Here is a 16,676-nt window from a genome sequence, read left to right on the forward strand (position 1 = left end):
CTCAATTTCGATTCTGTAATTTCAAGTTTAGTATAAGCAATTCCGACAATCATCTTCTTAGCAAGATCCCCTCTCGTAGCGTCGCTTCTCGCGAACATCTCTGTGTCTCCGGTGAACTTCCATTGCCTGGCTGCGGTATATATACTGATTTTCTTATATATCTCGATTCCAGCGATATGTGTCGCCGCCGTAGAAACTGAATTTGGGCGAAAAGGAGAAGACCAGAAATCGGGCCTCCATCATTTCTACATCCGCCTCTTTTTCTTCCTCAGTCTCCTCGTCCTCGCTCATTTCTTCTGTGTCCATGGTGGCTCGTCCCCGGCCGAAGCAGGCTCAGGCGGTTAAAATCGAGGATGACTCCTCCGGATTCAGTGAGTAACTGGGGATGTTTCTCTGCTCGTGGTGGACCTGTCAGCTGTGGTGTTCCTCGGTCTGGTTTGTGCGATCGCGTGGGCCTCGTTGACGCTTTTCGTCGTGGTGTGCTTGCTCTACGGCAGCGAAACATCCGGCACAGAATAAGGAGGAGGAGGAGGAGGAGGAGGAGGAGCATTGGCTGGCGACGAGGTGGAGCCTTTTCATTTTTGCCCAAATAATCTTATTTTAAATGCTTAAAATAAGAGGGTAAAAGGAAGTGGAGGTTTTTTTTTTCTGTTAAATTGAAAAATTACATGGTTATTTTAGTCATTACATGTTGGTGGTCTTCGCTTGATGCCTTTACCATCCCCAGTCCTGCTTCTGAAGCTCCAGGAGTCGACAAGAAACCCTAGCGTTAGCCGCGATGATCCCAAACAAGGCTCCGACGGAATCCGACTTGCAGGCTGCTCCACCTCCGGTGAGGGTGAGGGCTGTCGCGGCGGCCTCACACGCCGCTATCCAGCCTTCATCCCCAAGCTTTTTCTTCTCCGCCGCTGCTGCCGCCAACCCCTCCGCCGGATCTCACCGTAGGATTGCCATAGCTGTCGATCTCAGCGACGAGAGCGCCTACGCCGTTAAGTGGGCCGTGCAGAACTACCTCCGCCCGGGCGATGCAGTCATTCTCCTCCACGTCCGCCCCACTTCGGTCCTGTACGGCGCCGACTGGGGTGCTATCGACCTCTCCGTCTCCACTGCTGCGGACGCGGAGGATGCTGGCTCCGAGGAGTCACAGCAGAAGCTGGAGAGTGACTTCGATGCCTTCGCGACCACCAAGGCGGAAGATCTCGCCCAGCCTCTTGTTGATGCTCATATCCCCTTCAAGATTCACATCGTGAAGGACCACGACATGAAGGAGCGGCTTTGCCTCGAGGTGGAGAGGCTTGGACTCAGCGCGGTGATCATGGGCAGCAGGGGCTTCGGAGCTTCAAGGAGATCCAGCAAAGGAAGGCTTGGCAGCGTCAGCGACTACTGTGTTCACCATTGTGTGTGCCCTGTGGTGGTGGTTCGGTATCCCGATGAGGGGGGTGCGACTGCAGGTGGCGTTGCGGAGGGTGGCAGTCCTATAAAAGCTAGGAGATCTGCAGATAAAGACACCGAGTTGCATCCAGTTCCAGAAGACGACGAGTACCATGACGCCTCCAATGAGCATAAAGGTCATTGCCTTCTCTGCTATTACTCAGATATTTTCGATTCTTATTAATGTAATGGATTGGATAAATCGTGGCATTACTTATTAGTGTTATTATTTTTGTTCTGCAAGGATTATCTTTTGAACTCCAATTTATAATGTTCAGTAGAAACTAGGCTAATAGAAGATTTCTGTTCAGTATCAATTCAATTCATATCAGAATACTAGGTGAAAAGCTGCGTCTGGATAATAAGATAAATTGACGTGTTTTGGAACCTATGTACCTTTTTTGATTTTTTTAAAGAAAAAGAGTAGAAAATGGTGTAGTTTTGCAGTACTACCTATAGACTAATTATGCCTTCATTAGGTACTTTGTTATGGCTCAATTTCTATATTCACAATCATAATTAACTATAATTTCTCTCTCTATTCAAAGAATCCAGTAAATCTCTCTTTCTGCTTGTTGCATCAGCTACTAACAACAACACAGGTTCTGAGTGACTGTTAGAATAACTATTCACCTTTATTATCCAATTTATTGACCTCTAATATGCATGTGTTTTCCATTATAGAGTTACAACGAGAAGCCATATGTCCTGACTATGCAAATTGATATTGTTACTGTAAAGATAGTTTTGATTATTTATGGTTTTGTTAAAGCCTCCTAACTGCTTGATCTTGAATGTGTATTGGTTCAACATGTATTGGAATCTGATGTTGAAAATTATTAGTTTTCACATACATTTGCAAAAATGTGTTAAAAATTCCATTTAATATCTAGAATGGTGTCTGGAAATGAATACAGGGAGAGATTTTGTTTGTGTGCATAAGAATATGGATAGCCTTACAAGCTGTCATTGTCATTTATCAATTATATGAACAATGTCACAACTACACAACTATTATGTCAGTTACAAGAGAGTTTTTCTTTATTCATATATGGATGCACTAACTGCATATGTAGCCGCATAGGTCGTTTGGTCATGCATGTTGAAGTCAAGTGCATATTTATGGTACTTTGGCTCTTCATTTCCCTCCATTTTCATGTCAAGTACTTCCACTTTGCTACCAATAGTTGGAGTGGACCCTATTGATCATGTTATAAAAAGTTATTAGTCACACTTTGATCCATACCAATTCACTGCATATTGGCAACCACTTCATGCTATAAGCGGTGGTCCCATGCTGGCTAGGCTTGATTTTAAAATGATGTCCTCAATGCATCTTGTGATTCTCTCTTTGTGCAGCCTTCTTTGACAAGTGAACTCTATAAGAATTGATGGCCTTTTCACAAGTCACCGCATCATCTTCCATTAGCACTAGAACCCTTTAGATCTTATGGTTCAAAATATTAACTATTATGCCACATTTCACATCTTAGTCACTAATAGAAAATCGCAATGGGCCTGTGCCTGTATTTGATGTCATACCACCTTTTTGATTCAACACCTTTGCATATGCACTTGCCTGTAACAAATTGAGCTCCAGCAGAAATTGTGCATGCCTCCAAAATCTGTCTCCTTTTCTATTCTTAGTAGATTGAGCCATCCGGGAACAGCTATAGCAAGTGTCTCCATGCTCCACGACTTGTCCTATGAGCCCCTTGCCTGCTGCTATGATTCAATGTCTTTCTATCTTGTACACATGATCTCTTTCAACACTCTTTAGTTAGACAACCACATCAGGTAGTAGCAAATCGGTACCAAACAACAGTAGGTATCCCATTTAATTCAAAGGCCCATGCTAGCCAAAGCAGGGGCAGGGCAAATCCTTAAAAAACATAAAAAGTGGCATTGGAGAAAATAAATTTTACAAAGAAAAAATTAACATCTAAAAAGAAAATGGCAGAGACATTCTTGCTGCAAATTTGAATGAATTATGTTACTGACAATTTCTAATGTGGATATCATCTTCCTGTAGACAATAAATTTCATCATTATCTGCAATATAAATCTTCAAACTAAAATTCTTCCACTCTTCTCCGTCTCTATCAAATTGAAGTGCCACTAGATCTCTAATATTATCACACATTCTCCTTTTGTAGCCTTTTTTTATCAATTCGTTGCAAAACTTCATAGATATTAGTTAACTTTGTTCTCTTTTAACATCACTTGCTTCTCTGAGTCAAAGAAAGACTTCTATCTCTCTTCCTCTGTCAAAGTAAAATAATTAAAAATTTGATCTTTCTATCAAAATTTCTCCTCCAAGAGAGTATTGTAATCATAACCTCATTTTTTTTGCCCATAATTTGTGTCAATTTTTTTTTTGTTTCCATTTTTTGCAACTTTAAAAGGTACATATTATTCTATTTTAGTAGCAATTTCCTTTTCTCTTTAGTATATCCTAGAGCTTATTTTTCTTTACTCAAAAAAATAATTAATCAGACTGGGTAACATCGAGCCTGGGGTGACCGGCCAAAACTCAAGTTCATGTGAGAGAGAGAGAGAGATGATAGCTTGCACACCCTTATGTGAGCGAGCATGGGCGACATCTGTTATGGACACTTGACGCGGCCAAAACTCAATTTTTATAATCCCTCACTCATCTTCACGCAACAACTCTGTTCTCTCTTCTATGATTGCATGCAGTCACTGTGGTATTGGTTTTTAAAAAACATCACTGGTGCTGGTTTTTAAAATTCAACACCAAGGTATTGCTGGTATTTAAAGACCAGCATTTGGTGTTGGAAAACCAGCACCAAGGTTACAAACCAACACCAATGTGGTGTTGACACCATCAAATCAACACCAAGCAAAAACCAAGGTGGCACAAAGGTTACAAACCAACACTAATGTGGTGCTTGCACCATCAAACCAGCACTTCAAACCAGCACCAAGCAAAAATCAAGGTGGATGGTGCTGGTTTGATGGTGCCAGCAACTACAAACTTGCACCACCTTGGTGCTGGTTTTGTAGCACCACCTTGTTGCTGATTTTGTAGCACCACCAAACCAGATTTGGTGGTGCCAACACCTATAAACTTGCACCACCTTGGTGCTGATTTTTAAAAATCAGCATCAGAGTGATTGTTGCATGCAATCAAAGGAGAGAGAAGAGAGAATTTTAATTTAATTTAAGAGGAAAGAGAGAAAAATTGTTGCATGCAGATGAGAGAGGGATTAAAAAAAATTAGATTTTGGCCTCGTCAAATTGCCTATGTCGAATGTCGTCCACGGTTGCTCAGCTAAAGGTGTGCAAGGTAACATTCTTGTTGAAGCATATCAAATTTATACTTTAGCAATGGACCATCAAATAGCTCAACCAATCAGACTGGTTCTCTGTCTTCCCCAAGTTTGGTTTCTTGATGGCAATCATTTTTCTGTAGTGTAACATGTTGAACTTTTGTCATAGTTGGCAAAATTGGCTGATAACAATACCAATTGCTCGAGTTGGATCGGTTTTAGCAATTATGTATCTTATTTTTTCTGAGAAATTGGCATCTCTCAAAGGTTGAAGAAAATATTTGAAAACAACTAGAGATGTAAAAGAATTTGCTATAAGTTGGTTATATTATTATAAAAAAATTGATAGAATCCATTACATTTAATCAAAATGAGAAAGAAAACAGATAAATTTGTGTTAAAATTTAGTCAAATTTTCATAACTTTGAGAAAATGACTGGTCCATCCTTTTCTTTAACCCAGCTTGATTCTTATATTGCTTAACCTTGTCACAGTTCAAGATTCACCACAAATTCAAGGATCACTTACGTTATCACTCTTTAGATTTGATGCCTCTCCCAACTTTTTGTGACTCACTATTTATCGAGTGAGTTTATTGCGGATTAAGATATATTCTTGTGGAGTGAGAAAAAGACAATAATTTCTCAAACAATGAGTTTCTTAAAATTACCCTCCCTTCAACTAAAAAATGTTGGTGCAAAATCCCTCAGGTCAAGGTTGACCTGGTTAACCAAGCTGAGTCTTGGTTTGGGTTTAGATGTTTGACAATAAGATATTGATCGAAGAAGAGTCAAGTAGGTCAAGGTTGACCGGATACTTGACTGGAAAGTCCTAGTGAGTGAAGCTAGGCAGAAGGAAATCCTAGTGAGTGAAGCTAGGTGAAAGTCCTGGTGAGTGAAGCCAGGTGAAAGTCCTAGTGAGTGAAGCTAGGCAGATGGAAAACCCTAGTGAGTGAAGCTAGGTGAAAGTCCTGGTGAGTGAAGCCAGGCAAGGAAGGAAATCCAGATGGATCAAGGATGATCGGACATCTGGTGTTGGGAAGTCCAGTAGGTCAAAGGATTGACTGGATACTTGGCAAGGAAGGAAGTCCAGATGGGTCGAGGATGATCGGACATCCGGTGTTGGGAAGTCCAAGTAGGATCGAATGGATACTTGGCAAGGAAGGAAGTCCGGATGGGTCAAGGTTGACCGGACATCGGTGGAAGTCCAAGTAGGTCGATGGGTGGCCGGATACTTGCACGACGAGTAAAAGTCCAGTGGGTCAGGATTGACCGGACACTGTGGGGAGTCCTAGCAGTCGAGGAGTGACGGATGCGGCGTGATGTACCAACAGTCGAGGTTGGCCGGATGTTGGTTAGGGAGGATTGGGACTTGGTTTTGGGCAAAATCAGTCTTTGGATCGATCCGTGGATCGATCCGGATCGATCGGTGGATCGATCCCGAGCTTACTGAAGCTCGGATCGATCCGTGGATCGATTCAGGTCCCGACTGGATCGGATCGATCGGCTGCTTCGCGCGATAAGCGCCGGATCGATCCGTGGATCGATCAGCGCTTCCTGGAATGGCTCGGATCGATCCGTGGATCGATCCAGCCTCTCGATCGATTCGAATCGATCGGGATCCGACCGTTGCGTCGGGTTTAAAGCCGCAGCGTGGTCTTCGGCATTCCTTTACGAGCTCTTCTCAGATTCATTCCAGCTCCTCCACAGCTCTCTACAAGCACGTGATCGCCAGTTCTTGAAGGTTCTTGGAGGCTTTCCAAGTCAAGAGGCGGATCTATTGCAAGAGGAAGAAGTTAGGGTTAGGGTTTTTACTGCACATCTTGTAAGCTTTTGCTTAACTTGTATTTCCCTTTCTTCTTCTTGTATTGAGAGTGTTGTAGGGCTTCTCCGCCTTTGGTAGTTACCATAAAGGAGTGTTATTCATAGTGGAGGGTGTGTGCGTTGGTGTGGATCCTTGGATTAGTCACCTCTTGTGAGGTGGATACCAAGTAAAATCCTAGTGTTAGCGTGCTTGTGTTTGTTTCTGTATTTTCCGCTGCACATCCAAGAAGCAACAAGCAACGCCAAGCAACGAAGCGCATCGAGCGAACGCGACGAGCTATTCACCCCCCCCCCCCTCTAGCTACTTTTGGTCCTAACAAGTGGTATCAGAGCAAGGTTGCTCTTCACCGGAATCATCGCCGGAAGGGTCAAGCATATCAAGAAAAGCTAGAGGGTGAAGAAGTTGGAGCAAATTCTTCAAGTTCAAGATTTTATCAAGCTCAACTTCAAGATGCAATTCCAAGATGGACTTGGATTTGACACAAGGGTGGCTCCACCATACACCTCCACGAGCTTCGATTCTTGGAAATCAAGAATCGAAAACTTTCTTATGATGGAGATAGAGCAATGGTTTGCTCTTACGGAAGGCTTCGAAGCTCCAACAAATTCCAAGGGCAAAGTTCTAAAGAAAAGCAAATGGAGCCCGGAGCTAGTCCAAAGGTGCGAGGCCAATAACAAAGTGACCAAGCTTTTGGTCAATCTATTGCCAAGCACCATCCTTTGCAAAATTGGAGAATTTGAAGATGCAAAGGATTTATGGAGCAAATTGGAAAAGAGCTCCTCACTGCACAAATCAAGAAGTATCTAAAGAGGGTGACTCTTTGGAGCAAGACCAAGAGGAGGACTCCGAGGTTGAGAGATGCTCAACCTCCGAAGAAGAGGAAATCCAAGAAGCTTCATCCTCAAGGGAATGCAACGAAGGGAACAAGGAGGGAGCATACTCCTTGTTTCATATTCAAGATGATGAAGCCTCCACCTCTAGGATTGAGGGGGAGCAATCCTTGGTGACACCGGATCAAGAAGAAGGAGAAGCTTCTACATCCGGGTCAAGAGAAGAAGAGGAGGAAGAAGCTTCAACCTCCACAAGTCAAGAAAAATCAAATGGAGAAGCTTCTACATCCAAAACAAGTGCCACCCCTACAAGCAAAGGTATAAATATTTCAATTAATAATAAAAATCATATAATATGTTTTGAGTGTAGGGAAAGTGGGCACTACAAGAGCAAGTGTCCTAAATTGGCCAAGAAGAAGGGCCAAGTGGCACAAAAGGGCAAGGTGAAGCCCAAGGAGACCATCCCCGGAACAAAGAAGAGCAAGGAGCACATTGTGTGCTTTTTGTGCCAACAAAAGGGACATTACCGTAGTCAATGTCCCAAGGGGAAGAAGATGGTCAAGGCTCAAGGAGGCACCAGTCAAGGGGGAGCCTCCAAGGTAAAGAAGAAGGTATCTTTTATTGAGCCTACTCCTTTACATTATGGTAAAAAGCATGCTAGGTCAAATTTATATCATTTCAATGCTATTTACCATAAACATAGGAAGCATGATAGCATTAAGGAAAAACATGTAGCTCTTCATGCTAAAACTACCACTCTTAGGGTTAGAAATGTAGGTAAAAATCTAGGCAATAATTCTAAGGATTTTAGATACAAGCCTAGAAACCAAAATGCTCATGAACTTAATGAAAACCCAAAATCTAAGGATTTAATGATAGAAAATCAAGTCTTGAGGTCAAGACTTGATAAAATGGAAAAGACCCTAAAAAGGATGGAAAATATCCTATTAAGGCAAAATGAGCATAACTTAGGGTTAGGAAAATCAAAGCCATCCAATAGCCATAGAGGTTTGGGATACAAACCAAAGGCTAAGAAGGATGTGCTTAGTTATCATAGGGTTCCATATAGTTATGGAACAAACCCTAGGTCTAGTGGGCAAGTCAAAAATACTAGGGAAGTCATCCCTAAGAGTATTTTTGCAACCAAAGTGACTAAGACTTCTAAGAAGTCTAAGAAAGTCACTAACAAGGTCACAAGGGAGGCTATCCCTAGGGTTGACCTAGAAAATGTGACCAAGGCTTCTAAGAAGCCCAACAAGGTCACTAGGAAGGTATCTAGGGAAGTTATCCCTAGTGAGTACCTAGAGCACCCAAGGAGCACCAATAGGTGTTGGGTTCCTAGGAGCATTTTCTCTACCCCATAAATGGGTTAGAGAGTGTCAACTCCGATTAGAAGGGTAGTTAACCCAACTTTGAGGAAATTGACACTCAAGGAGCATTTTCAAGGTTTTTGTTAACCTTTGAAAATGAAATGGAACTATTATTTACTCCTTGAAAGAGTAAAATGTGCCTAGTGGTGAAAATTTGATTTTAATCTTAAAAGGCACATATTGGGAAATTCATAAGAGCTACCAAGTTGGGATTTTGGTATGTTCTTAGGAAATTTAAGGCAATCCGGGCCTTAACTTTAAAGTGCTACTCTTGTGGAAAAAAATTAAATGTGCCAACATTTGAGGAATATGCTTAATTTCAATTGGCATAAATTAATCAAGGGAATTAGAAATGCCAATTTAGGTTTTGGCGTTTTCGTGACGCACTTAAGGGCAATCTAGGATTAAGTTGTAAGTTTAGCTAAGGTTTTAAGGATACTTAGATAGTTAATCTAGGTATATTTTATTTATGCTAAATCTTGCCATGATTGTTTGCTCATCATATGCCATGACATCATGTCTACTTTTGCATTCATGACTTATTATGAAAAATACAAAAATACCATGTCATGACATTCATACATCATGTAATTATAGGATATTTCCTTTTGAAAATTATTTCTTTTTGATGTATGTCATAACATTATCATGCATTAAGTTTAATTCCTTGTAATTAAGGACAAAAGCCATTCAACAACACTTATTAACAAGTGACATCCCAGGTGGGTGTCTAATATCTCCAAAATGCCTAGATAGATATGCATGATCCCTAGATTAGGGCAAAACCAAAATCTACATCTCACAAAGACCTATAAGATGACTTGTATGTGTTTTAGTGCACATTAGATACAAGTGAGATGTTAGGATGATGAACAAAACTCAAGATGTTGATTTAGTGCATTCTTTTGAGTTTTAGTTTCATCAAAACACATAGATATGTGTTTTCCCATCATTGGGAAAGCTAATGTACAAGTCATGTGCATTATGCCCAAGGAACATGGTGGGATATTTGTTTTGAAAAAGTTTTCAAAATGATTTTGGAAAACCTTGGTGAAGGCTATCTTTTGATAGTAATCACCATTGAATAGTTAGACACAACCTGAAGAAAACACTAAAGTTTTGGAAGTTTTCAAGTTTGTGTCAATCTTTGAAAATATGATGTATTTTCAGAAAACTATTTTTCCTTGATAGTATATGCCCTAACTAATGTCTACACGAAATTTCATAATTTTTGGATTTTGTAGAATTTTCTAGGGGTTTCGGTTGACTGAAATGGAATTTCAGCAACTATCGAGTCTCGATCGATCCATGGATCGATTGGAGTGCTGAATCGATCCATGGATCGATTAGCCTGTTAATGACTGATTGGATCGATCGATCGATCGATCCAGTAGTCTGAATCGATCCGTGGATCGATTGACATGCTTCAACTGAATCGATCAATGGATCGATTCATCCAGTTGAATCGATCGGTGGATCGATTCAGCCTAGTTCAATCGATTGGAACCCAACTCAATCGATCCAAGTTGCTGATTTTGGCTAGGAAAGCGATTTCAGCACTTTAAACCTATTTTAGTCTAGGTAACCATTCCAAACCCTTAAAATACATTTGTATACATAAAAGGGTGTTTTCGTGTTGAAACAAGGATGGAATGGTTAAGGAAGACTTCATTGAAGTTTAGGTTGAGGTTTGTTTCAAATTTTGAACATTTGAACCTCAAAACTTCTAAATCTGGGTTTCCTAAAGGTTTAGGGATTCCAAGTCATTGTTGGTACAACGAAGTTACCACCATGTCTTTAGGGGAGGGACTCTTTAAAGACATGAAAATTATTTTCATAAACCTCGAAGGTGGTTAACCTTCATTAAGAGAATGCTCATGGATGAGCGGTTGACCTGAAATGGGAGTGGATATCCTCATTATTTCAAGTGGGAACTCAAGGGGAACTCAAGTGGTTAGAAAATGCTCGAGGTTGGGTATTTGTCTACATTGAGGAGAAGTTAAGGATAAATGAAGGGTATGGGACCTTCATTATTGTGTTGATCACAATGAGTGAAGTTGTGATCACGATGAGCAACTCTTCAGGGGAGAGTCTTCAACGGATGAAGTTGTTGAAGTGTGCCCAAAATTGGAGCATAGGTTGATGTGTGTCCAAAGACGGGTTGATGTGTTTTATGAGTAGGGGGTTGATGTGTGCCAATAGGGGGAGAATGAAAGGAAGTAAGTTAGGTTTTCATTACCTAGAGGGAGTTTGCCCTCTTAGGGGGAGAATGAAAAGCTTAACTTATGTGTTCATTACCTAGTGGCGTGAAGAAGGAGGCTATAGGATTAGCCTAACTTACATGTGGGATTGTAAGTGTTATTGTGGTATTGTCAAACATCAAAAGGGGAGATTGTTGGTGCAAAATCCCTCGGTCAAGGTTGACCTGGTTAACCAAGCTGAGTCTTGGTTTGGGTTTAGATGTTTGACAATAAGATATCGATCGAAGAAGAGTCAAGTAGGGTGAAGCTAGGCTGACGGAAAGTCCTAGTGAGTGAAGCTGAAGGAAATCCTAGTGGGTGAAGCTAGGTGAAAGTCCCAGTGAGTGAAGCCGGTGAAAGTCCTAGTGAGTGAAGCTAGGCGGATGGAAAATCCTAGTGAGTGAAGCTAGGTGAAAGTCCAGTGAGTGAAGCCGTGCAAGGAAGAAATCCGGATGGATCGAGGATGATCGGACATCCGGTGTTGGGAAGTCCAGTAGGTCAAAGGATTGACTTGGCAGGCAAGGAAATCCGGATGGATCGAGGATGATCGGACATCCGGTGTTGGGAAGTCCAGTAGGTCAAAGGATTGATGGATACTTGGCGAGGAAGGAAGTCCGGATGGGTCGGTTGACGGACATCGGTGGAAGTCCAAGTAGGTCGATGGGCTGACCTTGGCACGACGAGTAAAGTCCAAGTGGGTCGAAGGTTGACCGGACATTCAACCTGAGCAGGTCGAGGGTGACCGGATGCGAGGCATGATGTACCAACAGTCAAGGTTGACCGGATGTTGGTTAGGGAGGATGGGACTTGGTTTTGGGCAAAAATCAAGTCGGATCGATCCGTGGATCGATCCAGCCGTGGATCGATCGGTGGATCGATCCGTTCTTCCAATCGACAGAGCACGGATCGATCCGTGGATCGATCGAGGTCCCGATCGATCGGCCGATCGATCGGGACGATCTTGCTGCGATAAGCGCCGGATCGATCCGTGGATCGATCCAGCGCTTACGAACACGAGCCCGGATCGATCCGTGGATCGATCCAGCCTGATCGATTCGAACATTCGAATCGATCGGGATCCGACCGCGTCGGGTTTAAAGCCGCAGGCGAGCGTGGTCTTCGGCATTGCTTTACGAGCTCTTCTCAGATTCATTCCAGCTCCTCCACAGCTCTCTACAAGCACGTGATCGCCAGTTCTTGAAGGTTCTTGGAGGCTTTCCAAGTCAAGAGGCGGATCTATTGCAAGAGGAAGAAGTTAGGGTTAGGGTTTTTACTGCACATCTTGTAAGCTTTTGCTTAACTTGTATTTCCCTTTCTTCTTCTTGTATTGAGAGTGTTGTAGGGCTTCTCCGCCTTTGGTAGTTATCATAAAGGAGTGTTATTCATAGTGGAGGGTGTGTGCGTTGGTGTGGATCCTTGGATTAGTCACCTCTTGTGAGGTGGATACCAAGTAAAATCCTAGTGTTAGCGTGCTTGTGTTTGTTTCTGTATTTTCCGCTGCACATCCAAGAAGAAACAAGCAACGCCCAGCAACGAAGCGCACCGAGCGAACGCGACGAGCTATTCACCCCCCCCTCTAGCTACTTTTGGTCCTAACAAAAAATTGGTTTGAATATCGCTAGGAACTAACTAAATTCAGTAATATTAAATAGTAAGTAAATAACACATTAAGAAACTATATTAATAATCTAGTATTATTGCAAATCTATCCTAAACATATTGTTATTATTGGTTATAGTCTATTTTAATTATCTAGTAATTAGATATTAATAAATATTAATAAATAAGATTATTTGTATTTCTATTATTTATAACTAAATATGTAATAATATAAATAGAGATTCTTCTTAAGATTTTTGACAATTTTATTGTAATATAAATAGTTTTATTAAAAAAATTTCATTTTTTATTTTTTCCCATCAATTGTGATTTCACCAATCCTACTAATCCAGTCCAGTTGAATCTTGGATTCTTTGAGTGTCCAATTCCAACTCCGATTCTGAACCGGATTCCAATTTTGACAACTATGACTTTTGCAAATATCTAACCTCAACTTAAGGGTTATAGACTATATAGTTGTTTAACTTTTAGGTATTTTGTTGGAGATATTTAGGTGAAATCTTTTGGTTTTCGTTCAATACAGTTTCTCTATTATTTCAACTGAACAGATGATTCCTGGTATTGTATTCTCTTGACTGACATGTCAATGGTGCTCTTAGCTTGTTAGGGCACATCTATAACAGTTTGAGTCCTTCAATTAATTGAGATCTTAGGGTTCAGTTCATCCGCATATTGAAACTTCCATTTGTTTTGTGATTTTTGTCACTTGAGCAATACTTGAGTTCTGAAAGATTGTTTGTCATTGTTGTGGTATAACTTATCCTCCATGTTTCAAAGTGCTACTTGACAATCTCAGTTAGATGTTGACCTTCTAGTAAGCAAAAACTGTTTTCCACACCGAAAAATGCTCAATGAATCTTTTGATATATCCAAGTAGCGAGAGTATTTCCTGCTTTACTATAACTGATATTTGATGATCCTGATATTGAACAAATTTTTATTTTTTTATTTTTAATTTCATTGTTTTATGATGTTATTTTGACATCTACCATATGTCAAAATCTGAATTTATGATAAGTTGGTCTTGTAACATGAAGAATCATGTGATACAAATAGACACCACATGTCTGGCCATGCACATATATAGTTTGTTGATTTAAGTTTTTTCTAATGTTTATCTTCAGTGTTCTGTATCTTCCAAATGATACATTAATCCTAGCATCCTTGAACTATTTCATCCACAGATATTATGAAAGAACTTAAGATTGTATTGGTGCTTTTATGTTTTTATTAAATGTTCGTCATTCTGAGCCTTGTAAATTCTTGTTCTTCTGATTAATTTCACCTTAGGATACGTAGCTTTCATTGCTACTACATATTTTATTGAGATTTATCTTCATTCTAAATCTGATAAGCTCTCTAGGATTTCTGTAATCTCTAGTTCTAATAAGAACTATAAAGAGGCATGTGTAGCAAACTCAACGTAGTGAGTGCTTGTGTTACTTGCAGGTAATTGAGGATTTCTGTGCAGCCGTTGCTTGTTCAGGTAACATTATTCATAGGTTCATCTTGGTGTGCGTCGTTCCACAGTTCTATCACTTTTTCTTTGCTCCAACTCTTCTCACAACTTTTGTTACTGAAAATTGTTTATTAAAATCAAATCAACATTTTTTTTCCTGTTCAGATGGCATCTTAGTTGTTCTTAATTGTTAGTGCAGTGATACTTTCCTCTATGATATTACATGTTTGATTTTGCCAAACTGGTTATATCTGATTGCTACAATATTTTTTGCTAGACTTGGAAATTCAGTGTTGAATGGAGGTATCCAACTGAAGATGGATAGGTGGATGCTTCATCACGTAGTACCGCTATTGGTTTCACATGTCAATTATCTTCAAATCTAGATGATGTCTGGTTATCATTTCTATTAATCAATGGCCAATTTGTGAAAAAGCATTCATGCTGTTGTGTGCCTTTCCCATTTCCACACTCCATGCTCTTATTCATGATCTTTAAGTGACATGGACAGTACCTTAAGTTATCACCTGAATGTATGCTTAGAATTCAATTCTGTTACCTGTTTCATCATGTGTTTGATTATGAGCTCTAGTTTGAATCATTTGGCAGTAGTAGCATCATTTTGGGAAGACCTTATCTATCTCTGTTCTATGTACACTATGTAGCTCGTGTTGTTAATAACTAGCCATATAGGTGGGTCAATATTTGCAGCAGAACCTTTTTGACATTGCAACTAACAGATGCCTGGTTTTGATGTGGGATAGCTCATGATTGTTAGACTTTTTTTGAAGATTTAGATTTAGGGAGAAAAAGAAGGAGAATACTAATTCAATGAAGGATCCTAAACAATAAAATAGGATTGAAACTTTTGTCTTGTCGAATGATTGTAACTTACATTCCTTTTTGCCAAGTTATGATTGACTTCATTCATATAGCAAGGTCAAAGAAGCACGTTGGATTTATCAGTATGTATCCAGTCTTCTATAAGCATGATAATTCATGCCAAGCAGAGATGATTCCTTATAGTAGGAAGTCTATGTTGTGTTAGTTTTAATTAATTATAATTGTTATTGTAGTTGATTAGTTTGTCAAATTTATTAATCAGTTTAGACCACAATATGAGCGTATAGTTGGATGGGTGCAGGTTAAGTACAGTCAAGGTTGAGTGGGGCCTTATGTGGAAATGGCTTTCTGGGACTAGACCATAGCCCTTGTTTTAGATAGATTTCATTAGCCTGCCTTGAGATGAGACAACTAAAATCATATTACAATGTCTCATGTGACTCACAGTCAAGGCAACCAATCAAAACACAGACCTATGTATGCCAAACCCGCTCCTAAGAGCCATGAAAAGGTCTTGGGATGGATTTTGTTCTAGGACTTTGTCAATTGAAGTCATGACCACATCCTAGTTGTCGTAAATAGGTTTTCTAAAATGACACATTTCATTTCATTTCATATAATAAGATTATCAATGCATCTTATATGGTTAAATTGTTCTTTTGAGAGATTATTAGATTATAGGGGTTATCTACATTGATAGTGTTAGATAAGGATGCCAAATTTATGGTGACAAAAGGTGAACATGCTCCCCCTCAGCGTCTCCGTCAATCCGTCCCAGAGTCAATACGGAGGAGGTAAATTACGGGCGGCTATTAGCTTTTAGAATAATGATTAACACGTAAAGGAGATATTTATTTCGGTTTTATCAAGATTTGTTAGTTGCTTTTGGAAGATACTTTGGAAATTATTTGGAGCACAACTCAAATTCTCATTTGCATTTCACCCCAATTTGATTGTCAAACTAAGGTTGTTGATCGCAACTTAGGAAGTCTATTTAAATGCCTAGTGAAAGAAAACTATGGATTTGGGATTTATCTTGTTCATTGTGAGTTTGCTTATGAGTTCGGGGTAAATTGTTCTACAAGTAGAAGCCTATTCGAAGTCATCTATGGGTTCACACTTCATGTCTTGTGAATTTGATTTCATAACCATCCATTTTCTTACCTACCGTCTTCCACTCTTAACTTTCGCTTCTTTCTAAGCGAATTGGAGATATACATATCGATGCTAGAAGAAATTTTGCATTGAATAAAAAATTATATAAAATCTATGAAATTGCATATCATATATAAAGGATAGAGCTGATACACTCGACTTCCGCCGCCGACTGTAATACATATCGATGTTAGAAGAATTTTTGCATTGAATAAAAAATTATATAAAATCTATGAAGATGTATATCATATACCAAGGGATAGAGCTGCTACGCTCTTCCTCGACTTCCGCTGTGTGACTGTATCCGATTAGTACTCTCATCAAATTTAATTAATTATTTTTTCTACTATAGTAGAGTCCGGTCGAAGTTAATAAAATTCTAAACTCTTTTTTCTCTTAAAAATTTAAACATTTCAAATCCCCCCTTTGAACTCCCTCATTTCCTTGGTGCCTCTATTGTGCACAGTTGTTGATCACTACCTTTATCGATCAACTCCTTTGGTGCCGCCTCGCCGAGCTTGCTTGTCACCATTCATCTGCATTGTGTTCCTCTCTCATGTACCTACCCTAAATGTCTTGTCACTCCATCCAAATGTTAAAATTTTGTAGCA

The 16,676-nt window shown here is 40.1% G+C and overlaps 1 protein-coding gene across 2 annotated transcripts; it reads left to right on the forward strand.

The window, feature by feature from the left end:
* Positions 1–698: 698 nt before the first annotated feature.
* On the forward strand, positions 699–14,620 carry LOC121968798 (universal stress protein PHOS32-like). Of its 2 annotated transcripts, XM_042518979.1 has the most exons (3): positions 700–1,568; positions 14,058–14,094; positions 14,345–14,620. In XM_042518979.1, exons 1-2 carry the CDS (start codon positions 779–781, stop codon positions 14,063–14,065), a joined length of 798 nt encoding a protein of 265 aa, XP_042374913.1. In that variant the 5' UTR covers positions 700–778; the 3' UTR covers positions 14,066–14,094; positions 14,345–14,620. The 2 variants fall into 2 exon arrangements, with proteins under 2 accessions (XP_042374912.1, XP_042374913.1); XM_042518978.1 differs by lacking the exon at positions 14,058–14,094 and having other exon boundaries at positions 699–1,568.
* Positions 14,621–16,676: the final 2,056 nt, after the last annotated feature.

The sequence above is a fragment of the Zingiber officinale genome, chromosome 1B (assembly GCF_018446385.1).
Source record: "Zingiber officinale cultivar Zhangliang chromosome 1B, Zo_v1.1, whole genome shotgun sequence".
In the NCBI taxonomy this organism is placed as follows: Eukaryota; Viridiplantae; Streptophyta; class Magnoliopsida; order Zingiberales; family Zingiberaceae; genus Zingiber; species Zingiber officinale.

Bases quoted from the DNA above. Each gene is read 5' to 3' on its own strand.
- LOC121968798 (XM_042518978.1), top strand. From the start codon at position 779: ATGATCCCAAACAAGGCTCCGACGGAATCCGACTTGCAGGCTGCTCCA. The intron at 1,569-14,344 runs GTCATTGCCTTC...ATTTTTTGCTAG, and splicing joins CGCCTCCAATGAGCATAAAG to ACTTGGAAATTCAGTGTTGA.